Source organism: Protopterus annectens, chromosome 9.part0 (genome assembly GCF_019279795.1).
Source record: "Protopterus annectens isolate FY-2018-M chromosome 9.part0, PAN1.0, whole genome shotgun sequence".
NCBI classification, from domain to species: Eukaryota; Metazoa; Chordata; order Ceratodontiformes; family Protopteridae; genus Protopterus; species Protopterus annectens.
Genome location: NC_056743.1, coordinates 86,404,049 through 86,430,463, shown reverse-complemented (window position 1 = coordinate 86,430,463; position 26,415 = coordinate 86,404,049). Strand labels below are relative to the sequence as shown.

General features: G+C 41.5%; 1 protein-coding gene across 2 annotated transcripts in view; it reads left to right on the top strand.

Annotated features, from left to right (window-relative positions):
* The window catches only part of LOC122811051 (proline-rich protein 12-like), a 1,358,252-nt gene that overhangs the window by 1,016,111 nt on the left and 315,726 nt on the right, over positions 1–26,415 (top strand). For both annotated transcript variants that reach the window (XM_044082594.1, XM_044082593.1), the window contains exon 8: positions 11,050–11,183. In XM_044082594.1, the coding sequence (XP_043938529.1) occupies positions 11,050–11,183 (134 nt within the window). The remainder of the gene's footprint in view (positions 1–11,049; positions 11,184–26,415) is intronic.

Here is a 26,415-nt window from a genome sequence, read left to right as displayed (position 1 = left end):
TAAGATTTAGCACAACTGACCCGATGTTTGGAATGAAATAGATAACTGAGAAGAAGCTAGAGATGATGAAAGAATCAAGCTGGTATTAAACTTGGAGAAACATATGACAAAATCCCTAGAAAGCTGATTTGGGCAGTCTTGCAGTGGTTCATAGTCACAGAAACGGTGGAATTAGTGCTGGCTGCATACAAGATCCCAGTGACTAGGGTTGTCTCCTTTCTTTGTGGCCAGAACTGGAACAAGGCCACTACTCTCACACCTCCCATAAACCTGACATCCCCTCCCCCCTCCCCTGCCTACTTCCTCCTATCATTGTCATGTCCATTGAGGAGGATCATCCTGTTTTCCATTTGCTATGCTGTTTTCTGCTGATCTACTATGCTTTTCTGTAAAGCAAAAAAAGATTTAACAAACTCCAGTGGTCTGTTTTTCTATTTTTTTAAAATAGAATACTGGAGTTTGTACAGTGTTTTCTGGACTACCAGACAGTTTGATTTCTGGGTAGTCTGGGGGGGGGGGTTTGGATAGGTGACAGTGCTACGTATGACTCAAGTATGAGGAGTATTGAAGTTCTGAGGGATTCCCAGTGGGATTGGTTGTGCATCAGGGCTCAGCTTTGAGCCCAGTGCTTTTCATACTGGTTATGGACTACTTCAGCAAACAGGTCGGAGGGGACAAATCAACAAAGTTGCTGTATTCATACGATGTGGCATTACAGGGAGACTGAGCAAGAACTTTAGCAAATTTAATGGAATGCAAAATTGGAGGCACACAGGATGAAACTGAGTGCAGATAAAACAGTTGTAATGGCAGCAAATGGAGGGAAATCGGACAAAGCTGAGAATTGAGACATATGGGAAAGTAGTGGAACAAGTTAGCAGCTTCAAGTGTCTGGGAGGGATGATTGAGGATTAAGAAAGTCTGAATAGAGAGGTCAGAGCTAGAATCATGGGGGTGTCATCCACTTGGCACGGAGTGTCGAGGGTAGTGTATGACAGAGGAGTGCCAAAGAAGCTGAAAAATAAGGTGTACAAAACAGTAGTGCAACCACTGCTATTGTATGGTACAGAAACCTGGGCAGTATCGAGAAAGCTAAAGGTGGTGGAGGCGAAGTAACTAAGACTGGTGGTAGGATGCACACTGTGGGACAGATAAAGAAATGAGGACATCAGAGCAGAAGCAAAAATAGCTCTAATTGCAGAGAAAGTGGAAGAGAACAGATTATGGTGGCTTGGCACTTGTGTAGTAAAGCAGAAGACAATCTGGTGAAGATGATTTGGGACAGACAGGAAAAGGCAAAAGGAAGCTAGGTTGTCCTGCAAAGAGATGGCTCAATTGTGTTTGAGAATGACTTGAGATGGTCGGGAATGACTGCCAAAGTGGCATTGAACAAGAAAGTTGGTGACAGTTGACATTATACCCCAGCCTCATGTAGAAAATGGGGCAGAGGGGGTTAATGATGGTGATAATGAAGGAGAGAGATGTGAAAGATATTGAAAATGAAGTGGTAAACAGGCAAATATTCTTTAAGAATAAAAGGAAGACATTAATCATTTGCTAACCAAGCATGTTAAAAAGACAGAGAATTTAATGTGTTGTTAAGATTGGGGAGAATGAAGAATATAGAGAGTGATTTAAGAAGGTTGTGGAAGAATACTGGACATGCATATAAGGAAGGGGAAATGGAAAATGATTGGCCACTAAAGGAGATGCATAAAGTACAAGTGCAGGTGTTACAAAAATACATTAGAAGAGTTTAGACAGTGTTAGGTGTAGTTAACGACGACTCCCATACCTGGAGGGATTAGATTACAAGTTTTATATGAAAGTTAGTTTGCTGGGGGAAAATATTCTTAGAAATTCTGTGTTCGATTACAGGAAGCTGTACTGAAGAAGAATAGAGACTGTGGGAGATTGTGGGTAATTGGAGATTGATACTGTTATGTAGACTGTAAAATGTAGTGCAAGTAATAAGATTACGTATAGAATTTATGAGGTAAAGTAGGAGAGTTAGTTTTGTTAAAGGAAGTTGTAGACAATGTACTGAGAGAGAGAAAAAAAAGAAGACCAAGTGATGGCTTTTATGATTGTCACGAATTGGCTAGGAATGTCATTTATAGACCAGGACAGAGTTTAACCAAAAAAAAAAAAACTTTATATGAAGATGTATAAATTCCCATGAGTACAGGTTTTGATAAATGTATGGTTGGGAAATGATATCAAAATCAGAAAGGGGTTTATGACCAGATTGCCCCTTGAGCAGCTTGAGTTTCACAGCATTATTATTATTATTATTATTATTATTATTATTATTATTATGTATTTATTTTAACAAAAAGAGTGAAATAAGAGCAGGGTAGAGGAGAAAGAGGGAAAGTAGCACTAGAAGAAAGACTTCCGTCTGCATTGATATATGCAGATAAGATTTTAATGGGAAAACATAAGGGATGGATTAGAGAAATTATAATGGGCAGTGAGTAATTTGAGGAAGGGGATAAACGGTGTTGTAGAACAAGTAAAGTTGTGGATTCCTATTTTAATATAATAGAAATTAAAGTTTTGGGAGTGGTTTATTAGAAAGAGGTGTGTATTAGCAGATGGAAAAATCAACATATTAAAATAAATTGTTAATTTATGCAGACTACTTCCAGTTTCTTTTGCAAAAAAAAAAAAAAAGGTACATGTTCTTCCTTGCTAGAGGGACACTAGAACCTGGTTTGTGCAATTAGTTGCAAGAGAAATTGAAGGTGGGATCAGGTGTTAGAATGGTTTACTATAGTATGGTCAAACCAGACCCCATCGAATGATGGGATCGTCAACCCAAGTATGCAAAAACGACAATGTTGAATCCCGACATTGTCGAAATATGACTCATCTTCGACCTCAAAACGGGCTTCAACATGGGTCGAGATAGGGGCAAGATTCGTACTTCGACAATGTTTGGTTCGACATCGTCATTTGGCCTCTGGACTTCAACTGAAGTTGGTTCGACCTTACCATAGTAAGCCATTAGAACTGTTCAGTGAGGTTTGTAGTGACTCCATTGGAGGTGGTAGTTTTGTCACAGCAGCGGTCTTCTACACAGGTTCAGGAAATGTCTCAGTGCTGGGAGAGATTGGAGGATATGAACACTGCAAAACTAGGGTGTTCCCAACTAAGTGTTCATTAGCGCTCAATCGCTAATCAGACACACCCTTTACAGCATGCCTGAGTGAGTCAAACCATGTAGGGATATGTTGAGTCAAGAAGGGTAATCTGGGAATCCAGCAGTTCCCTGGGCCTTGGCAGTGGTCTTGTTGCCAAAAATGAACAGAAGCACCATGTTTGTTATATTTTTGGAAAAGAAATGGTCATACTGAAAAAGCGTACCCCATACCTTTGACAGATGAAGTTTTAGAAGTGCTGGGTAGGATCAAGTCTGACTATTGTTGACCTAATTAAGGGTTGCTGGGTGTTAGGACCAATGATACCTACAACAAGGGAGAAGTCAGTATTTGTTACCCTGTTTGGGTTGTTTGACTTTTTCTGAATGCACTTTGATTAAAAATGTACCAGCAGCTGTCCAGGGGCTGGAAGATCAAATCTTAGCAAGAGCTGGGGCCTATCCTCTTGCTTAGGTAAAAAGATACTACACTTTGTCAGTCCTGCCAGGAATGTACATTAAAGAGGTGCTGGGCTGACTTAAGTTACTGCTGCCATTCCTAACTAGCAACATTATCTTGGTTAGTGGGTGGAATGTGATGCATTTCAGACAGAGCCTGCCAAATTAGAAGATATCCAGGCATGGCCTTAACCCTATTACGTGTAGTTCTGTATATACTGTATAGTTTATACATATATATATATATATATATATATATATATATATATATATATATATATGAATTTATTTGTATACATGTACATGAAAAAAGAAAGAGTAGAACATGATGAGAGGAGCTGTGTAGGCTAGATGAGGGGAATGAATAAAGTGAGATGCTTGTCAAGTTTTGTATGGATGTGAGGTCAGCAGGAGAATGCTAGAGTTTCAGGGAAGGCTATAGAGTGTAGTGGATTAGCTAGTGTGGTAATGGAGGACAAAAAAGTGTCTTAGGAGGAGGCATTGGGGTGGGGAGTAGAAAGGTAGGGAAATATCTAAAGAATATATTGAATGAGGCTGAAAGTAGACAAAGCAAGAGAGGCCAAGACCTGTGGACCTGTCAGTGGTCATCAGCACATCAGTGGTCTGTGGAGAAGTGCAAATGTGATCCCCTTCTATGGTGGAGGAATCAGAAAAGATTGTGGGGACTTATGGAACTGTCAACCTTACAGCACTGGATAGGAAAGCCTTAGAGCCTTGACAGGCTTAGTTGCCTATGTAGAAGCCACCATTTTCCTGGACAGCAGCCACCTTGTGCTTATATCAGGAAAAGTGTATGGCTGAAACCTTCTGCTTTTGGCTACAGGAAAACCTGATACAGGCAATTGTTGTCAGACTTGATGGTCTTGGTCTTGGGCTACACTAAGGCATTTGAATTGGCTGTTCACTGGGTAATTGCTAGGTGAGCTCCTGGGGCTGTTGTTAGTATTGAGTCTGTGGAACTTGATGACTGGATACCATGCCTTAAGGCCACAGTACCAGTCCTGTCTCAGTCATTTACAGCTGATGCCTTGAGTGCTTGATGTGAACAGTGGAGTACTGTAGTGATCTGTCTGGTCTTTTTTTGTACTCTTCATTGTGGTGGTCTCTGCTGCAGTGCATGCATTTGAGACAGAGGACGGGCGGGGTGAACCTGAATTAAGGATTTGAAAAGGCTGATCACTGGGGGGAAAAGTGGCAGTTGATTTTTTTTTTTTTTTTTTTTTCGCAGGTATGTGGAAAATGTTGCACTTTGTCTGCAATAACCCTTAAGTGAAATTCCATCTGGGAGAGTGAAGTGGTGGCAGTGATGCATTAAAAGGACTTGGGAGGGGTGTTGCTGTAACTTACAGTGGAATTTTGGGCTCTATCCTCATAGAGGAGGCTGTAGAGCTATATGAAGCAAAGTAGTAATGCTTCCACTCTACCTAGCTGTAGACAGGCCACACCTTGAGCAATGTGTATAGGTCTGCAGGGTGTGCCAGGACAACTAACATCAGGCTTCTGGAAGGTGTCCGGAGGAAAGCCACTACATACAGTAGTGGAAAAGTTTAACTGTAGTGGAAGGGTTTGATAGCAGGTAAGTTTGCCTCCTCTGACCTTTTGGATAGTTAAGTTTCTACACTATTACTTTGAGTACTGACCTTGCTCATACTTCTGCACGATTACTTTGAGTACTGGCCGTGCTCATACTTCTGCACGATTACTTTGAGTACTGGCCGTGCTCATACTTCTGCACGATTACTTTTGAGTACTGGCCTTGCTCATATTTTATATGGCAATAGTTGTTGCATGTGCCTTGCCAAAGGCAGCAGTGAAACCATTTGAGTATAGATATAGAACCAAAGCAATAACAAACGGCCTGCAATGTTTCTCTGGATCTGGATGTATCAGAATTGCCGGTAAGAGTGTAATTATGTTAGGGCTTTTAGACTTGTATTTTTTTTTTATTGCCACCCATAGATCGAGTTTATTGTTGATGCCCAGATAGCTAAAACATACTTTCTTATTTAAAATGTAACTCTGCTGTAATGAATGATGAAGATGCTCCAGTAGTATAAAGGAATAAAGTCCTAAGTCCCAGCCGACCTGAGTTTGATTAGCAGGTTGGGTGATTGATGGAGTGGCAAGGATGGATGGGCATACCTGTCCTGGAGGGAAGGCACTTGCTGGTAATCCTTTCTAAATGAAGACATGGTCCAAAGAGGGTAGTTGCCCTTGGATGCAACCAGTGAGTGGGGTGGGGCTAAGGAAGGGGAAAAGTGGGTAAGGCATATATTAAAAAAAAAAAAAAAACGCCCACTGTCAGGAGGCACATACTGCTGAGACTCCAGGATACCCTTAAAATATATGGTCGTCCCCCAACAACATCATTCTCAGCATGGACATGGAGCACTTTTGGTCTGAGAGGACAAAAAAAAAAAAGTCCAGTACTAAGGTTATTCATTTTTCTCCCACTGATTTTTGTTCCCTGATAAAGCTGTGAAACCACTGATCAAAAAAATATACAAATATGCGGTATATCTCCAGCTGTTCTTGATGCGTAAGTGAGCAAAACAACAGAACATATGTGAATAGCAAATGTGTCTGTGTAGTAGTGGTTCAAACATCCTGCAAGGTTGGCTGCTGAATCCACTGGACAAGAAATTTCAGGTAAGGAGCAGAAAGTAGTAGCAACATTGCCCCTCTAACTACGGCCAAGGTTGAGCAAGAATGGACTCCCATTCCACCTTCACCTGGGCTGTAGAACCCTGCATATAAACTGATAGGAACTTGAAGAAATAATTCTGGAAATTTGTTTGGCTGGGTCACTTGATGTGGTCATATGTCCTCTTTTCATCAAAAGGAAGAGTAGAAGAAGACACGTGGTACGAATTCAAAACACCCTGAAGTGAGTTAGTCACACTATATAGAAGTGCAACTCTAGAATTGCTTGAGTAGGTATGTATAGATATGAGAGAAAAGACCCTGAATGTTTCTGTTTTGTGTTTCTTCACAACTGAGAACATGTGTGACATATTCCAATGTTTTAGCTGTCTGAAAAATTCTGTATAGAGGTCTTACAAAGTGTAATGAAGTTTGTTACAATTAACAAGTTTATACATCTCCTTAAGGAAGCATTTGAAAAAGGCTACGCCACAAATTTTACAAATTAAATTTCTCATTTCACAGTGTGAGGAAGCCGTTACCTTTATACAAACTAAGAATGTGACATTGGAGTATGTGGCAGAAATGAGGTAGTAAAAGCTGAATGTGCAATGTACTGTGTATACAGAATCTAAAAATAAAATACACAAAAAGGAAAGAAGATAAAGCATTTACTTTAAGTGAAATGCTCTGTCCTTTAGTTCTACAGCTGGATAGATTTAAAGCATCTAAGAAATGTGTATTAAAACTTAGTTGTGTATGATTTGCTGTTAGCTGCAGTGATAGTTTGAGCATTGTAAAAGTAGGTAAGAACTGGTTTCTTTAACCAGTAATGCCTCCTTTGAGATATTTGCTAAGTAATGTTTTTATGAGTGTAGCGATGGGCAAAGCCAGTAGTTTATTCAGTGTGAGATTTGGCTCATCAGAGATTGCTCTTTGATCTGTGTTGGTACCATCACAAGGTAGTAAATTTGTCGCATGTCATTTAGGTAACCCACTTTGACAGCAGTCCGTTTCTATAGGCTGTTGTGATGATGATACAGCCTTCACTATTGCTATACATCATGTACATTTTAAGCCTTTATTTAAATAGTGATTAAATTCAAAGAAAAAAAATATTTCACTGTATTTCAGAATGTATACTCGTATTATAGTGTGGTTCATATTTTGTGGCTGTCAGCAGGGGTGCGTCAGTTAAAAGCAGCTATCCAAAGTGGCTCTTGCATTGACCCTTAATGGTGGATTTTACACTGTGTGTGTGTGTGCATTCATATTTACTAGAGAACCAGCGAGTTAATTGTGTGTAACATGCCTTCTCTTTGTTTTAACAGAAATATCAGCAAACACAGGGAGAACATAACCTATCCCATATAGTAAACTGTTTGAAGTTGCCTGGGGTCATTTGATCTGTTAAAATGCCACCCAAGCAGAATGATGAAGTCTGAAATGTGTTGCTCGTAGTAAGATGAATGAGAGCATGCAGTCTGTTAAGGGGGTAGCTGTCAATGGTAACACTACTTAAAAAAATGCATGCTGACTCTCTAATCTGTGCATTCATTATAAAGTTCAAACAAGTTTTGGTGTACAAGGATTTTATGGTAACTGTGTCATGTATTTCTCAGGTGTTTGGGTTTATTTAGAACATTATTCAGAAAAGCTATGCCTTTGTTTACTAAAACTGCTTTCAGGTTAAAGCTATACCATAAAACCGAATTTAAAACACTGTGCATTTTTATTAGAAATATCAAGAGAAGGCAAAGTATGAAGTGGAAATTGATGCCTTCTGGAATCCAGAATGACTGCAAAGAAAAAACTTTTAAACTTAGTGTTGCCACACTAAGAATTTAAGACATTTATTTTAAACATCTCTGTGACGCAAAGCTTGTAAAGAGCATGTTAGGTCAGAGTTTGGACTTTTTCCCTTTTTTACCACTAACTTGTATATAAAAAAACCTCCAAGTACTATGTTAACTGCAAGTAAAATTGTATCCCTTGTAGTCTGCATTGCTGGTAATGGTGAAGATTTCTTTGTTTTCAGTGTACTTTTATGTAATAGGCAGAATTGTAAAGGATGACTGGATTAGTATGTAGAAGATGCCAGAGCCTGACTGAATATAATAAACCACCTTCTGACTATTTTTAGCCTGGTGGCCAACAGCATTGTGTGATTGTATGATTAGTCAGAGTAGTAACTGCTACCCATGTAGAACCATTATCGACTGTCTGCTTAATTATAATGCAGGCATTTTATCTAACCATTTCTCAGCTGGTTATTTTATATCGATTCACTGAGACAGCATGAGAACATGTTGCTTTAATCGGTCTAATGAGGGCTTTAAAAAGCGTGCAGCTTTCATAGCAGAGAATTATACTGTGGCGCTGCTGAGGACAGTACATTACCTCTTCTTTCAGGCGAAACTGCTGTTGAGTAGTGTGAATGGTGAAATTAAACATGTTCATAATGAGCACAAATTTTTGTCTGAGTGGTGATTAATGAAACCTGACTATTGTACTAAAATTTTAAAAATATCACCATTTGTATATATCTGTTGTATATACGTAACATAGCACTAGAAGATACCACATTTAACTGTATTGCTACGAGGCTGTTCATTGTCTCAAATAACACGTACGTAGGACATCCTATTTTGTGGTAAGATTACGAAACTAGAAGTGATAAAGATTTGTCTGATGATATTTTAGTGGCCTATACGTTAAGAGTATAACATTGACTTTTGTAGCCTTTTATATTCATTGTGAACAAGTCCTTGCACAGTCTTTTGCAAACAGATTTCACTTGCTGTAATGCAGTCAGAAATGCAGCATCTTCATTCCACTGGAAAATGTATGAAAGATAACCCTTGTTGATATTTTTCAGATTTTGTCAGAGGCACAGCTGTTCAAATTTTTTTTTAAAGTTCTAACTAATGATGATCTTGTAATCTGCAAAGTGAAATGTTTTGCAAATCACCACTGGCTGTTCCAAGCATGGAAAGACATGCAGTCTTTGATAGGGTGGTGATAGTTAACCAGTTAACCAAAAAATGTAGTGCTTGATTTTAGTTGATATGAACAGCTGTCAGCTGATGGCTTTTCTTGAGGCACTCATTTGATAGGAGTTCTGTAAGGTGTTAATGTAAATAAAGGACTCCCTGTTTGGAGGCTTTTAAGGCTTCCTGCTACTTTACTAGTGAACACACAACCAAAGTCTAAATCGGGAAAGCACTAGCTGTGTCTACATGTACCTAAGCCACAGCACCAAGAATCTTGTCTGATTTATATAAATGCCCCTGTATTTTCCCCTCACATAGGATGAATGTAAATACCTTTGTAATTAAATCCTAAACAAGGTAACAAGATGAATCCTATTAAAAATGTGGGCAATAATGTATGTTTTCTCTATATATCACGTAAAAGAGCAAATGTGTACTGCATATTATTACCTTTCATCACCTTTGTACATCTTATCTCCTCCTTCAGCCTTGAACTTGGAGATGAGTGTTGCCCATCCTGTCTTTGAAATAACTGGTTCATTGTTTTTGAAGTATGGCTCTTGAATGATGCTGCATTTGAGGGCAGTCATTTTTACTCCAGTATTCTCCCAACTGCAAACTGTTGTACTTTGGAAACCCTACTTCATTTTTCTCAGTGTGTGTGTATGTCCCTTAGGATTATTTTCTTTGAAAATAATTGTATTCTCTTCATACTGTTTATTTTATAGGAGGAAAATCCAAGTGAGAAAAGTGAGAGAAAATTCTTTTAATACCCTTGACATATGCACCTAACTGAAAAAATGTTTGAGTTGAGGACAGGAAAGCTGTTCACATCCTTTGCTCCAAAAAAAGCGGAAGGGTGTGTGGGTATTGATGAAGCAAACCATTTACACTTGGTTTGTGAAAGGCATTGTATTTTGTCATAAAACTACTTACTGACATTTGGAAAAAGCCAGTCCATCAGAGTAGCTGCTTTTTGGTGCGTTTAAAAAATCTCTACTGTAGACATCTTGCAGCTGCCCCTTTGTCATAGGATCAAACCTTCACCAAACATTATTTGGACTATTATTTCAGGAGTTGGACTTTTTTTGACACCCCACTACTCTACCTTCTGAGCCCTTTCCTGTCAGACTTTCTCCAGTTTCAGCCTCCAGGGAGGTTTAATAAATATTTTGCTGCTTGGCATTCTTCCCAGGAGTTTTCCATCCTTCAGTGTAAAGTATAGTAGCTGTTTATTCTCTCTGCGTTGTTATGCAAGTCGATCTTCTGCAGTACGTGTTGATTTTCTTCCCCATGATGTCCTATATTTGTACAGCCTCTCCTTCCTACAGCTGCATATGACTACCCCATTAACTTGGAGAAGTATGCAATTTATTATATTTCTGGCGTGTTTTGTTTTCCTTGCTTGTAAGTTGCGCTTGCTGAGTGGTCGATTGGCTGATCGGGCCCTCCTAGCAAAGTATAACTTAACAGCATATATTGGCAGATGATGTATATTTTTCTAAATATGGGAATGAGGCCAAATTGGTGCTAATGCTGAGTATAAACTCACGTAATTGGTCATAATCAAGTTCAGAATGTATTTCCGGTATTTATACAGCTGTGTAACACCAATAAGTGCAATGCTGTTTTCAATAGTGATCCAGGAACACTTACCTGGTTTTAAGTTGCTGGGAGTTGTACAGACTGTAAGTTTAAAAATAGTTTCAATTTCTATTTTGCTGTTCATTGTTAAGTTTGCGTCTTTTTCCTATAGTTGCTTACATAGGTTTATTTTCCTTTTCTGTGCAGTATTTAGGGTATTTCGGAGATGCCAAGCACCGGTACCAACGTCTGTATGTGAAATTCTTGGAAAACATTAACAAAAAAGACTATGTAAGGGTTTGCTCCAAGAAACCCTGGCACCGTCCTGTATTGTCACTGAGGTAGAGTATGACTGGTTCTTACTTCTCTTGTGTTATTTTTCAGATTAAAATATTAGAAAAGTTGTTTTAGTGGTAATATAAATGCACGGACTAGATGTTTGAAATGTTCTTGAATGTAAATGACTTGTTGCTCCACCTTATTCGTTGCATATCAGTATCAAAAATATTAATCTTAATATCTTGTTCCCATATTCTAGTGTAACAGATAGCTAAAAATCATATGGTAAAGGTGAAAGTAACTAAATGAAGTATATGTGAGTGACTCATGAAGTGCGTTTTCTTTTTGGTTCATAAATTGCACCTGGCCCTGAAGTTTCATTCCGAATATGTTCCTTGAGAGTCCTTCTAGTAGAAACACTTTTTAGTAATACAAATATCCTTTTAAAAATTGGGTGGGTGACTCTAGTGTCTGGTGAGTATCACATGATGGTAAAGTGTGAAATGTTCCCCAGCAAGTATCTGGTAGCATACATATTCATGACATTCAGTGCTCATAGTACGTTTCCTACATGCAAGGTGCACATTTGTATCCAAGTTCAGAAACCGAGGGTTGGGGAGAACAGATTGTGTAAAAGATGCAACATACTCCCTATCTGTTGCTTGCATGTCGAAAAAGAGGACTCTTTCAAGAAAATACATATGAATCTATATATGTTTTGTAAAAGCTTTAAGTCCATTATTTTATGTGTTAGCTTTAAAACATTTATGAACCCTTTTATTACTTGTATCACCTTTTCGTACATGTATTTTTGTATTTAGACATTACAGTGAGTGTTTACATAGAAGTTTATAACATTCGTTTAGTTTAGAAGGCATAATTGACTTGTTTAATTATTGAGGGGGTGGAGTTTTTAATTAGTGGTATTATTTAAGAGTGTTCCTAGTGATATGCTCATTACATTTTGATGAAGTCCTGGTGTATTGTTTGGGATGAAAGCTCATAGTGAGCTACGTTTTAAGCAGTAGACATTTTGGTTTTATTTTTGTCTGCTTCTGTTTATTATTGGTGATTCAATGCAACTGGACTACTTTTGAGACTGCCATGCTCGGGGATTGTTCCATTGTTTAACTTTTTTTCGTTGTTTCAAGTTCTAGTAATGCTTAAACTAGTTACAAACATTAATTTGTTTAGAACATGACCACTTATTCTACGCAGATGTTTCATTCTTCTCATATTAGTCTTATTCATACATATCTAGATCTTTTACAGTCTTGCCAGGTCATAACAGTTGTATCTTCATCATCTTGTTAATTCCAACCTATTGCTGCCGTATGTTCCTCTGTTGTTTTTCATTCCATCTTTTCTTAGCTCTTTTCCCTTAATTCCTGCAATAATTTTTACTCATTCCAGTATGCGCTTATTTCTTGTTTTCCAATTTCTTGTGATGAATTTTGTGGCAGGTAATACTAATGATATTAATGCTTTCATGTCCCTTGGTTGTTTAAGATTCCTTTCCCAACTTACTAACATCACCTCCCTAACTCTAGTTTTTTTCCTTTGTGATATCTACTACTACTGCTTGTAGCTCATGTTTGTATTATTTTAACTCCACATAGTCTCAGAACACACGATCCTTCATCCCCTTTTCCCATGTATTGCATCTCCAGTATAAGCCATCTGTTTTTGGGAATGTTATTTCAAGCTTAACTGGTATTAAGTATCTGTGAAGGCATTTCCATGACTCTGTAGCATACTTCAATCCATTCTTCTTTTTATAATTGTGAATTTTATTTTCTGATTTTTTTTTTTCCATCCATTCCTCAACAGATGGATCTTCAGCCACTCAAGACTTTGAATCCCAAGCTCAGGCTCCTCCCCTTACCCATAACCCCTTGCAAAGCCCATCATTTTCCCAGATCTCATTTGGTGCTCATTCAAGACAGACACTGATGATCTTGCTCAGAGGTGGGTGAAGTTTAGTAAGACTTTTTTGATTCGATCTCTATTTCCAGTTTGCCTATCATCCTATAACTCTTATCCTACCTCCCTTGTTGTAGTTACAATTTCTAGATTTTTAAATTTCAAAAACTTCATATAAAGTTTCTCTTACCATTTCCTCACACCTTGGCACATCTTTCTGTTAAAAAAAAAAAAAAGCTTTTGCTACATCTTTTAATACGTTATATATACTTTCCTTCTTGAAATGCATATTCTGTGACACTCTTCAACATGTTTGTCAAGCCTTCTGGTTTTTATAAAATTTGTGAGCTGTGGCCACGATGATAAACTTGGATGGCTCTCTTTGTGTTTACTGACATGGAGCTTCACACTTGGATGAACAGTGTGACGTGTACAGCCTTTGGTACCCAAATAGTATTAGAGAGGACAAAGTAAATGAATCCTTGATGGACTTTTCCCTGCCTCTACAGGACAAATGTCCCATGTCTCAGCAAACTGGTACTGGAGCTTCCCCTTCATCAAAAAAAGGCAGCAGACAAATCCAAACGAGACAAAACATGTTAAGTGAAGACTAAGAAGTCTAGGATCAGAAATACAGACTACTGTCCCTAACTTGGCTCCACCCATACCCCAGAGAATGCCCTTGGATCCTGATCTGTCTCATTCAGTACACATGGAACAGCTGGACCCAGTGAGCTTTGAGTCCATAGGAGGAAGTTGCAAGTTTCTTCCATGTCTTCTCTGGGACATCCCACCACTGAAGTGCCTTGAAAGTATGTGTGTAAAAGAAGGCACAAAGACTCCCTGCAGTAGTCTTATGGAGGATAGAGAATTTGATGACGGGGGGGGTCCCCCCAGATCCCTCCTTGAGGATGTTTCATTCAGAGAAATTCTCAAACTACTTTGACAGAGGGGAGGGTGGTCCTCCAAAGAGCCCTGCAAGAAGAGTCCATGTTCCTCAAAGCCTTCGAGTCCAGCTTAGGGACATCTTGGGTAGTTCCTCCCACAAATGAGATGGTGGACCTCATCTCTAAGTGAACTAATTCTCCATAAGCCAGTTAAGTACTTAGTCTCCCTGAAAGATCGCCAGCATTAGAGCAAGAGGCCTGCCATGGATTCTGCAGTAGTGGTGGCAGCCACCAAGAAAGAGCTTGCAGAAGAAAGTTCTTCTGTCCATCCCTCTAACAGTGATTCTGGGGTGCTGGATAGGTTTGGCAAGTAGGCATGCTTCAGCTGCCCTTCACTTTGAGGGTGCTAAACTACTTGGCATATGTCACTAGATTTCAGATTGATTTAACAAAGGAAACCTCCAAATCTCTCAGTGGGATTATATCTGTAGAAGACAGGAAAACACTGGAGTCTTTATTAGCCACCCTACAGTCACTGTCAAATGTCTCAATGTATCTTCCTTCTAATGCTACTGAAAGCGTTTCGAGAGCAGCAGGCACAGGTGTTACCATTAAGAGGTATGCCTGGATGCACTGTATGATTTCACAGTGCACTTCAAGTCATCATTTATTAATACCCCGTTCGATGGCTTAACACTCTTTTTGCCCAGAGTTAAGGACCCAGTAACCAGGAGTGAGCAAGAAGGAAAGTCCCATTCTGCAGTCTGAATATGGTTCTCTGCAACCCCAGAGATCTTGCTCTAGGAACTAGAAAGGGGATAAGAAACTATGGTTCTGGAAATCCCAAGGGTTTTCTCCTGACACTTGTAGAGACGAACCCCCCCCCCCCCAAGGTAGAGGGAGAGTTCTAATAATGGCCACTGTCCACGAGGCAGAGGTGAACCAAGGCTTCAGAGGTTGCACGACTACCATTATCTGGAGGCAGTTGGGGGGCACCTGACCCTGCACCCCAAAGACAGGATATCCATCACATACAACAGGTGGATGCAGAGGATAATAACCATAGTTTGTTACACCCCCTATTTGTCCTTCTCCCAAATTCAAAAACATTATCAAATGTTCAGTGCAATAACTGCTAAACAAGCTAATCATCCAATAGGTCCCATCAGACCAACTAGGATCCAGAACTTACCCAAAATTCTTTTTGTTGCCAAAAAAGACCAGGGACCTCAGACACCTCAGTCAGTATATCAAACAGTCTGAGTTCTGGATGGTTGTGGGTCAGTTCATTCTCCAGGTTCGGAGAGTGAATGATTGGCTGTGTTCCATAGACTTTCAGGATGTGTACTACCATATTAACATGGACAGGTGATTGCAAAGGTTTCTCCACTTCCATCTGGGAGCCAGTAATTTCCAAGTCAGAACCCTGTCCTTTGGCATCACAAGATCCTCCTGGTGTTCACCAAATGCATGGCAGTAGAAGCAGCGTACCTCAGGCTGCAAGGGTTCCAAGTATTACCATATTTGAATGACTCTCTCTTTTCTGCCCCTGTGAGAAATCTGCTTCTTAAAGCAAGAGACCTCTTCCTATAAATTTGTTTGAGGCAGGACATCACAGTCTATCCAGACAAGTCAAATCTGTGCTTCATACAAGTAGTAGATTTTGTCGAGCACACTCGAGACGCAATTCATCAGACAGCAAAACTTCCACAGAGCAGGTTATCAGCACTTCAGAGTCATGCTGCAGTTGCCCTTTCATCTTAGCAGCTGACAGCAAGAATGGTCCTTTATTTAATGTCCTCCATCACCTTAGTCTTTCTTGCCAGATATCACTTGAAAGTACTACTGTGAAACGTAGCAGTGCAGTGGTCTGTCCACTGACGATCAATGCCCCCCCATACATCTTATGAACATTTGCAGGACTTGCATCTGCTGGTGTCTCGATTACCCTGTGGTATTGCAAAGGCCACCCATTGGTCTTTCTCCATCCCAAAGCCACTGTGACCATGGATGCTTCTCTATTAAGATGGTGGCACTACAGGTGAAAGGCAGTCCAAGGCACATTTTCCCCTTCTGAGCCAAATCCCCATATCGGCATTCTAGAGATGAGGGCAGTCCTAGTGTTGCAGGCCTTTTAGGACTCCCTCCCTCAAGGAGTGATATGTATCCAAATGCTGGTCTTCTCTATGCCTTTCCTCCAACTTCTCTCATCTCAAAATTTCTTGAGAAAACATCAGAGAAGAAGGTCGCAGTGATCCTTATTGCCTCCTTTTGGCCTCAAAGGTTTGGTTCCCATACCTGTTGCCTCATCTGAAACACCCATAATGGATGCGGGGTCCCGCTCAGGATTTCATTTCTCACCCTTCTGGCCTCTTGTCTTCTGGACATGCGAGCCCTCAAGTAAACTGCTTGGTTTCTCCACTTCCAGAGATTGCTAGTCATTTCAGGCTTACTTCTCAAATTATCCATATTTTTACTTTCTCCCAGAAACTGTCTAATAGGAAGATTTACAAAAGTAAAGGTTCTCTGCCTGGTCTATGGAAAAAAAATGTGCACCCTTTTTCAGCACATCTCCCACTGGTCTTAGAATTTTTTGCCTGTCTCTTTCAGAATGCTGCCAGCTGTTCCACTGTCAAAGTCCAGTACGCAGCTATTTCCAATCTAAGGCCTTTCTGAGAGGAACCGTTCTTCCCATCACCCTTACAGATCCTACTCCTCCTTGGGCCATTACTGTTCTACTTCAAACATTGACTCAACTACCATTTGAACTTGCAGCCAAGGTGGAGCTCCATATTCTTACATGGAAACCGTTGTTTTTGGTGGCAGTTACTTCTGCTAACAGGATATCAGAACCCATGTTGTTCCTTCGAACCAATCACTCCTTTTACCAAAGGTAGCTGCTGAAACAAACTTAAATCAAAACATTAATATGCCAGTTTTCTTCCCGAACATTTTGAACAAAGGAGAATACATGCTGCCACATACCACATTTTGATTTAATAATGTGTTGATAGCCTGGTATGTGTAATGGACATGCTTTCTTCTGTCCTTCTCCATATATATCCATAACCCCATTTGTTCTCTCACATCTATAACTTTGTCTGAATTCATTGTCTTTCATTATCTTCCATTTGGGTGTATATGTCTGGTTCTGCTCCAAGTATGTTAGTCTTAATTGTGTTGCCCTAAAATATTCTTTTAAATTTGGTATTTCTAGCCTTCCCTGCTCTGTCCAAGTAGTACAAGATTGTTCCCACTGCACCCTGGTGTATTTTCGCCCCAAATTTTTCCTTTAGATTGAAGAAATATGCTTCCTCTGTGTATAACGCTAGTGGGTCCAAGAACATTTTATCGCTTGAATTTTACACTCCTTATTTGTTATTTTCCGCCATGACCTTTTGTGTTGTTTCTGCTTTCATTTCTCCAGCTGCCTTTTCTGTGTCCTGTATGATGATTATTCTCAAGTACTTCATGATGTCCTTCAAGGATGCATCTGCAGTCCTAACAAATGGGTTGTCCTGGCCTCAGGCAGCCCTTCGGTCGGCCGGATTCCAAAGTCTGGGTCTGGCCTCGGCTGATGTCGCACTTCACCCGACGTCATAGCTGCAGTTCAGCGGGTATAAAGGCATCAGCCGACGCCATCTTCCCCAGTCTTTCTTGCCGCGTGGCGCCCGAAGCAGAAGCTGTTCGCAAGTGCCGGTCGGTCAGAACCAGAGATTGCTACTACCGAAGACTTCTGGTTTCCAAATAAAAGGTAGAAAGAAATGGGGAATGTGTATACCCCCCCCCCCATCTGTCGCACTTAAAAAGATCCTGTTTGACAGAAGCTCTTCACATTTTATATTGGCATTTGCTCCTGTAATGACTATGGTTATCCAGTCCTGTGGAAAACAAAAATGCTTCTAAAATTCTGCTCAGCAGTCCGTAGTTCACTCTGTCTAATGCTTTTTCAGCATCCAAACCCCATCAGCAATATAGTGTGTTTTTGTCCTCTGCTTCTGTTTATGACTGTAAGCACCTTCTGGAACTGGTTTAATATTGAAAACAATTTTCTTTGAGCCAGGTTCAGCTGAGACCCTGCCCCCTTTTTGGTGTTATCACCACAACTGCCTTTCTTCCAGGTCCTTGGGATCTCTGCCACCCAATACTATTAAACAAAACTTTCCAAGTGTTTCTGATTCCTTTGTCGTGCATATTTCTGTACAAGTCTATTTTTTTCATGGTATCTTTGCTGAATCACAGTTTTTATTGTTTCCTTAATCTTGTTTGTCAGTTCTGTGAGTTACTTTCCTCGTCTTTCTCTTCTAGTTACAATAATGTTAAGCCCTTCTAAGTGTACTGTAATTTCTTCTGAATACGACTCAACCCTTTGATCATCCGATTACATTTTCCCTAATTTTTATTTTTGGATTTCTTACAGTTCCAGCTGAAGTTTCCCCCATTTCTAGGTTTCTTAGCTCTGTGATAATTCTTTCAACCTTTTGTTGCATCAGTTTGTGTGCTAGCTAACAATTTTGTTGCTCTAGGTTTATCATAGAATGCTTGCCTTATTGCAATAGCTCTGGATTCATCCATATTCTGTAATCATTCTGACATTTGATCTCTGGCTGACCAACATTGTACTTACTCCATCTCTGCAAGTCCCACCCTTTTTCCTCTTTGCAACAGCTTAATCTTTCCCACACCCTTTAAATATTTTTTGTAAAATCCCTGCCAGTGTTCCTTTGCCTTCTTGCGTACTAAGTTTTTAAATTTTAATTTGAAGTCATTCCATTCTGTGGCTTAATTTTATATATCTAGATTCACAGCCTTTAATTAAATTGCTAGTATTTGTTCAACCCGCCCACTATTGTTTTGCCAGAAAATAGTTTGGAAACTGCCAGTATTTATTTGTGTACCCTTCATCTTTTCTCATCTTTGTTTGCAATGGTGCATGATCAGAAACAAATACCAGTTGACTTTCAAGGTTCTATACAATGTTTGCATGCTCATTTTTAATGTTGCATCTGTTTGACCTTGTCCCTGTTTTCATATTTCACAGAGGTATGTAAATTCTCTCCCTCCTTTTTATTATTTAACATGTATTTGTAAATTTACTTTCTCCTTTTCATTATGTCCAGTAGTCCATATATGAGCATGTGTTTGCCTAAATACCTCCAGTTCCTGGAGAGTTTGTACTACTTAGGTCCTTCTGATACACCCCCCCCCCTTTTTGCAAATAACATTCCAGTCTCCTAATTGTCACTTTGTCACTGTTGAAGTGGCTCAACCCCGTGTGCTAAAATGGGAAAAGAAGTTGTGGATGGATCGATTCCAGTCTCTTGTCAACATCTTGATTCCCTGATAAAAGCTTATTGCTTATCCCATGATTTTCTTTATATCCTTTACAGTGGATTTTGGTGGCAGGTATATTAACCTTAAAATAATCAAGACGGGCCAATCTCTTTGATTCAGGCTCTATTTTTTCTGTGATTAAGCTCCAGCTGGCTGCTATTTCCAGCTTCCATGAACGTTCACTAGCCTCACACTAACTCTGCGTAGGCTTTTTGTGGGAATCTTCTTCTTGTGACCACCCATGAGAGATCCGCTTTCCCTTGAGATCTGAATTTTTGTCTTGGAGAGTAGAGCCACTGGAGTTATCCCCGGGGTGAATTTGCTGATGTTCATCGTGTTACCCTGCTGCAGTCATCACACTTGGGTTATCCTGTTGTCAGGCGGTCCCGCAGTCGGACGGAATTCCAAAGTCTTGGTCCGGCATCGGTTGCTCTCGCTTCTTCCCTGACGTCAGTGCGCCAGGGGTATATATATAATGCATCCGACGCCATTTTCTTCAGTCTTTCTTGCCGCGTGGTGCCCGAAGTAGAAGCAGTTCGCAAGTGCCGGTCGGCCGACTCCTGAGATTTTCGAAGTCGAATTTCAGATCCGAAGTCTTCAATAGAGCTAAGTACCCCGTTGGGGAAACTTTTCTTGCCTCAGACTGATGTCAGAAAAAGTTAACAATTGTATTTCTTGTGGGAAGCAAATACCTCATAAGGATTTTCATTCTTACTGCATACCTTGCCTAGGCCCAGACCACAACGTCACTAGTTGTCGTTTTTGTGCTAGGTTTAATAAGCATACTATAAAAAGATGCTTTGATTTCGCATGCCACTACTTTGGTAGAAAATTTAACTACACCATGCCGTCGGAGCAACCGACTACCGGCGTGCTCAAAAAACGCAAGGATAAGGACAGGCAGCCTAGACCCAAGCCAGACTCCGAGACCTCGGCTGGTCCGGTCTCCGGTTCACCGGTCTTCATTAAGGCTCCGAAGCAGCCCCCGACTGCCGCAGATCTGGAACCCGAGACCGCTTCGGAACTTTTGGCGGAAAGTACTAGGCCGACGCAGCCATTTTCTTTAGCCCCTACCGACGACGCTGCTGAAAAAGATGGTGCTGCAGAAACACCTTTGGTTTCTGAAGGCGTCTTCAGATCGATGACGCTCACCATAAAAACGTATCCTAAGACTAAGACTCCTATTAAACCTAAAAAGACTGCACTTCAGTCCCCAGTTCAAGGCCCCATGCCTAAGAAACAGATGCTCAAAATGGCTGAAGATTTGATCTCTTTAATCAGGGGTTCCCAACCCCCACCTGACAAAAGACCTAGACAAGAGGAAGACTATGCCTCCTCTGATCACTTGTCTATCTCCTCAGGCTCCTCTGAGGAACAAGATTACTCCTTCTCCCCTTATGAAGATTCTGATGCTGAGGATTCCATTCCCTCAGCTTCTCCCCCTGAAGACTACTCCTTTGGGGAAACTTTACACACTATGAGGGAACATTTTCACTGGGAAGGTCAGGACTACTCTGACTCAAAGAAAAGGCTCAGAGAGTTTCTTTTACTCCCCCAGCACAGACCACTTGCCATCCCCCCAGTTTTAGACATTGTGGATGATGTTTACTTAGAATCCAGTTTGAACCCAGATTCTCTGCCTCCTGCTCCGGCCAAACCTGACAGATACTATAGAGTGCCTGGTTCCCACAAATTTCTTTATAAAAGTCCTGTTGCTGATCCAGAGACCATCTCCCAGGGTCCCAAAGGGGCTAAGGCTTTTATGGCAAAAAATCCTGTACCCTCTGAAAGGGACTCCAGAGCACTAGACAGGTCGGGGAAAAATGTTTACACCTCAGCCACTCTAGCTATGAGAGCACTAAATTGCCAGTTTCACATGCTAAAATATCAGCAATTTCTAATGTCTCAGTTAAAACAAAAAATGAGCGCACTCCCCCAACAGTCTGAATTGAAAGAAATGCAGGGTCTGTTGCATGTAACTGAACAGGTGGGCAAACATACTTTACAATGTGGGTTTGATTCTTTGGAGGCTTCCTGCAAAGCAGCTTTCACTGGGTCTGTTATACGTAGGCTTGCTTGGTTAAAGGAACAAACTCTGCCTGATCATGTTAAAGCAAAGCTTCTAGATGCTCCCTTTACAGCAGGATGTTCATTTTGGAGTTAAACCAGAAGTATTAAAGAAAATGGAGGATAAGGCACAATCTATGCAGACAGTCAAAGATTTCCTACAGGTACAGCCCCCTCGCTTCAGCAGAAATTGGCCAACAGAAAATTGGTCCTTTCCAGCTACTGACAGACCACAGAGGGGTAAATATAGACGTCCAGAGGCAGAGGGCAACCACAAGCCCAGTACAAACCTCGACAATGGGGCACTGCAGGACAGAAGGGAGGAGAAGACAGGTCCCAAACTACCAGAAGGCAAACTCAATGACTTGCACCTCATCTGGCCGAGCAACACTCTCTTGGCAGCCCCCTTGGGAGGAAAACTCGCACTTTTTTCAGACAACTGGCACATTATCACAAAGGACAAATGGGTCCTAGACATAATTTCACGAGGATACAGATTCCATTTTCACACCTTGCCAATGAAAAGAGGAATGCCAAACCCTGCCACAAAATCAATGGCACAAAAACAAATTACAGCTCTCATGGACATGAGAGCCATTCAACTGGTACCTACTCGAGAGCAAGGCCAAGGATTTTATTCAAGACTCTTTCTAGTTCCCAGAAAGGACAATGCCTGGAGACCAATTCTGGACTTTTCAATTCTAAACACCTTTTTACAAGTACCCAAATTCAAGATGCTAATACTACAGCAGCTTCTTCCCATGTTGGGCAAGAAAACATGGCTAGTAACGTTGGACCTCAAGGAGGCATACCTGCATGTCCCTGTCTGACAAAGTTGCAGAAGATACCTCCATTTCATTGCAGGTTCAACCCATTACCAATTCTCTGCACTGCCCTTTGGCTTATCTACTGCGCCCAGGGTCTTCACAAAATGCCTGGCACCAGTAATTGCATACTGCAGACGCAGAGGAATTCAAATATACCCATACCTGGACGACTGCCTCATCCAAGCAGAAAGCAAGGACATCCTCTTACAGCATCTGGCTTTTGTAAAACATCTTCTAAGTTGCCTGGGGTACACAGTAAACGAAAAATAAATCAAAACTAGTACCCTCACAAAATATGACATTCCTGGGTGCCAGCTTGAATACAACGGCCCAGATGGCTTATCTGACGCCAGACAAACAACTACAACTGACTCAATATTTCAAAACAATGGCAACAAAGACCCAACTACCTGCAAGAAAAATTCTGCAGGCCTTGGGATTCATGGCATCTTGCATACTACTAATACCATTTGCAAAGCTGCATATGAGGAAATTACAGTGGTACCTAAAAAGCGTATGGTCTCAACACAGCCACAGCTTGGACACAATGATATCTTTCATTCCCTGCCTACAACAGGAGTTTCTATGGTGGTCACTGGTATGTCACCTCAACAAGGGTCAGCCTTGCACCTTGCCCCCAGCCAGGCAAACTATGACAACAGATGCATCGGACTACGCCTGGGGGGCACACATGGCAGGACAGTGCGTTCAAGGTGTATGGACTGCAGATCAAAGGAATCTGCACATTAATCAAAAAGAGATGCTAGCTGTACAGAATGCTCTGACAGCCTTCATAGGTTCATACTAGGCTATCTGCCCTGGGGCATTTATAAGCCTAGCCCGATTGTGTTTGGCTTACACCACCCCTTGATTTGAGTAATACGGTGCCCTTTTTAAAGTTTAGTTTACTGTGCCTCTGTCTAATAGTGACACGGAAGTAATCCCCGGGACAAACCTACGATCCCCCATCCACTCATCAAGATTCTTCTTGAAGAGAGTCAGTGAGGTGCTCTGCCTAACATGAATTGGAATTCTATTCCAGAGCGAAGGGAGCCTCTGGGTTATGAATCGGTCCCTCCAGCATGTTCTGTTTATTTCTGTGCTGAGGTTCAAGTCCCTCAAGCGCGTGGCTCTATGGGATTTAGATTTACTGAGGTGGAGCATGTCCATTAATTCTGGATTTGACATAGCTTTGTATGTCAGGCATAGATCGCCTTGAAGTAGGCAGTATGCAACTGAGTAGAGCTGGAGTTTTTTTAACCGAGCAGCATATGGCATCTGTTTGAGTCCCTTGATCTTCCTGGTGAGGTACTTTTGGGGTCTTTCTAATTGCTGCAGGTGTCGGGTAAGGTACATCCCAAAGGGGGCATTGTATTCTATGGTGGGCCTGATAAGGGATGAATAAAGGGGCATGATATTACCTCTCTTGATCTAGATGTGAATCCTTTCATGATGAGGTGGGCTATGTAGAAGGTCTTTCTAACCACTTTGGCAATGTGGTTGTCAAAGCAGAGATTGCTATCAACTTGGGTCCCCAGATCCCTAATTACTTTCTCTGTACTTAATGGGTTACCACCTATGTGGTAATTTGTGGGCACATTGTTTTTGCTAAAGGGTATGACTATAGCTTTAGACCATGGCTCTGGCACCAGTTATCCATCTCTGTGAGTCCTTTTTGAAGGATGTTTGTGTCAGCTGGAGAGTCTATTATGGCACCCAGTTTTCAGTCATCTGCGAACTTAGTGAGCCATAGTCCTCCCACGTTGGCCTGTACCTCAGAAAAGTAAATACCGAACAAAAGAGGTCCCTGGACAGAACCTTGTGGGACGCCACTTGTGACCGGTTTCGAGTCTGACATGGCCCCAACAACTCTGACTCTGTGGGTTCTGTCTTTGAGCCAGTTTGCGACTCATCTTGTGACATAGGGGTTTATATTTAGGCTGGATAGCTTATCTGTGATGCCCGAGTGGGGTATTGTGTCAAATGCCTTTGCGAGGTCGAGATAGGCTGTGTGGACTACCTTCCCTTCATCTATGGCCTTGGTGACTGTTTCGAAGAAGTTGACCAGGTTCAAAAGGCAGGATCTACCCTTGACAAAGCCAAATTGGGTAGGATCTAGTGTCTGTAGGTTCCCAATGTCTTTGTTTATGAGTTCCATAGCCTTGCAGACTAGGCTAGTCAGGCTTATGGGGCGATAGTTTCCAGGGTCCGCAGAGGCGCCACCTTTGTGGAGTGGGACCACTGTTGCTGTACGCCATTCTTTGGGCACATATCCATTACATCCAGGACAACTTACAATAAGGACGGACAACACCACAGTAATGTGGTACATAAACAAGCAGGGGGGTACACACTCCTACCCTCTATGCAGGCAAGCAATGACCTTGTGGAACACAGCTCTGGCTTACCAAGTTCAGTTACAAGCTCAATTCCTGCCAGGAAAAAAGAACACATTGGCAGACGACCTCAGCAGAAACATCATGGATCCCCATGAGTGGAAACTGGATCCACAAGTATTTGCAATGATAACTCAAAAATGGGGCCTTCCAGACATAGACCTGTTTGCCAGTCCTCAAAACTATCAACTAACAAAATTTTGTACAAGGACACTTCACCATCAAGCTTGGAAAGTGGACGCACTCTCATTCAGTTGGAAAAACCTGACAGTATATGCCTACCCTCCATTGCCTCTCCTCACAAAGGTGCTTCTGAAAGTCAGAAAGGAGAGACCACGACTGATACTCATAGCCCCAGACTGGCCACGTCAGCACTGGTAACCCACTATTATGGCCTAGGGCCCACTTTGGATTTTACCACAAATTGCCCATTTGCTCACACAGCAAAACAATCAGATTCTTCACAGCCAGCTAAAAACCTTAAATCTGGCTGCCTGGCAAATCACCTAAGCATCCAGCCAGCTCCTCTTTCCCAAGTAGTTATGGATGTTATTCTGGAAGCTAGGAGGCCCAGCACCAGGAAGGCCTATTTGGACAAATGGAAAAGGTTTTGTGCCTGGAACCAAGCTAAAGGCCAAAACACACTTCAGCCTCACATGCCTCAGATTCTACAGTATTTAACTGAGATGTTGCACAAAGGACTTTCTTTTTCTTCCATTAAAATCCATGCATCAGCTATTTCAGCCCACTACAACACGGAACCACTGTTATTTTCGCATCCACTTCTAAGGCAGTTCCTCAGAGGGGCAAAAAACATTAGGCCCCCCAGGAGAGCACCTTCACCAACATGGGACCTCAATTTTGTTCTGGAAAAACTTACGCTACCTCCCTTTGAACCAGCTTTCTCTGCAGATCTACAGTTCATATCATGGAAGACTGCCCTGTTGCTAGCAATAACTTCAGCTAGAAGAGTCTCAGAGCTGCAGGCACTAATAGCAGTGGAACCTTTCCTCATTTTCCATCAAGACAGAGTTTCTCTACAAACTAATCCTTCCTTCATGCCTAAGGTGGTTTCCAGTGTGGCTTTAAATCAAACCATTCATAGGTTCATAGGTTCATACTAGGCTATCTGCCCGAGGGCATTTACAAGCCTAGCCCATCGTTTTGTGGCTTACGCCACCCCTTTAGTATGGGGAACTATACCCATTATTTTGCTGTGCCTCTGTCGAGCAGTGAAACTGAGGTAATCCCTGGGGTATATCTGCGATCTCCCATCCATTGGTCAAGATTTCTCTTGAACAGGGCCAGCGAGGTGCTCTGCCTCACATGTACCGGGATTTTGTTCCACAGCATAGGGAGTCTTTGGGTGATGAATCTATCCCTCCAGCACGTCCTATTAATAGCCGTGTCGAGGTTTAAGTCTCCGCCCTTGTGGCTCTGATGGATCTAGATTTTTTGAGGTGAAGCATATTCATCAAATCTGGGTTTCACATGGCCTTGTATGTTAGGCAAAGGTCACCTCTGAGCAAGCGATGGCGACTGAATAGAGCTGGAGTTCTTTCAGTCGGGCAGCATAGGACAGATTTTTGAGACCCTTTATCCTTTTGGTGAGGAACTTTTGTGGCCTCTCCAGCTGCTGCAAGTGTCGGGTCAGATACATTCGAATGGGGCATTGTACTCAATCATTGGTCTGATGAGTGATGAGTAAAGTGAGACTATGACCTTCCTTGATCTAGATGAGAATCCCTTCATGATAAGGTGGGCAATGTAGAAGGTCTTCCTAACTACTTTAGCTACATGGGTGTCGAATGACAGACTACTATCAACCTGGGTCCCCAGGTCCCTGATAACTTCTTCTGT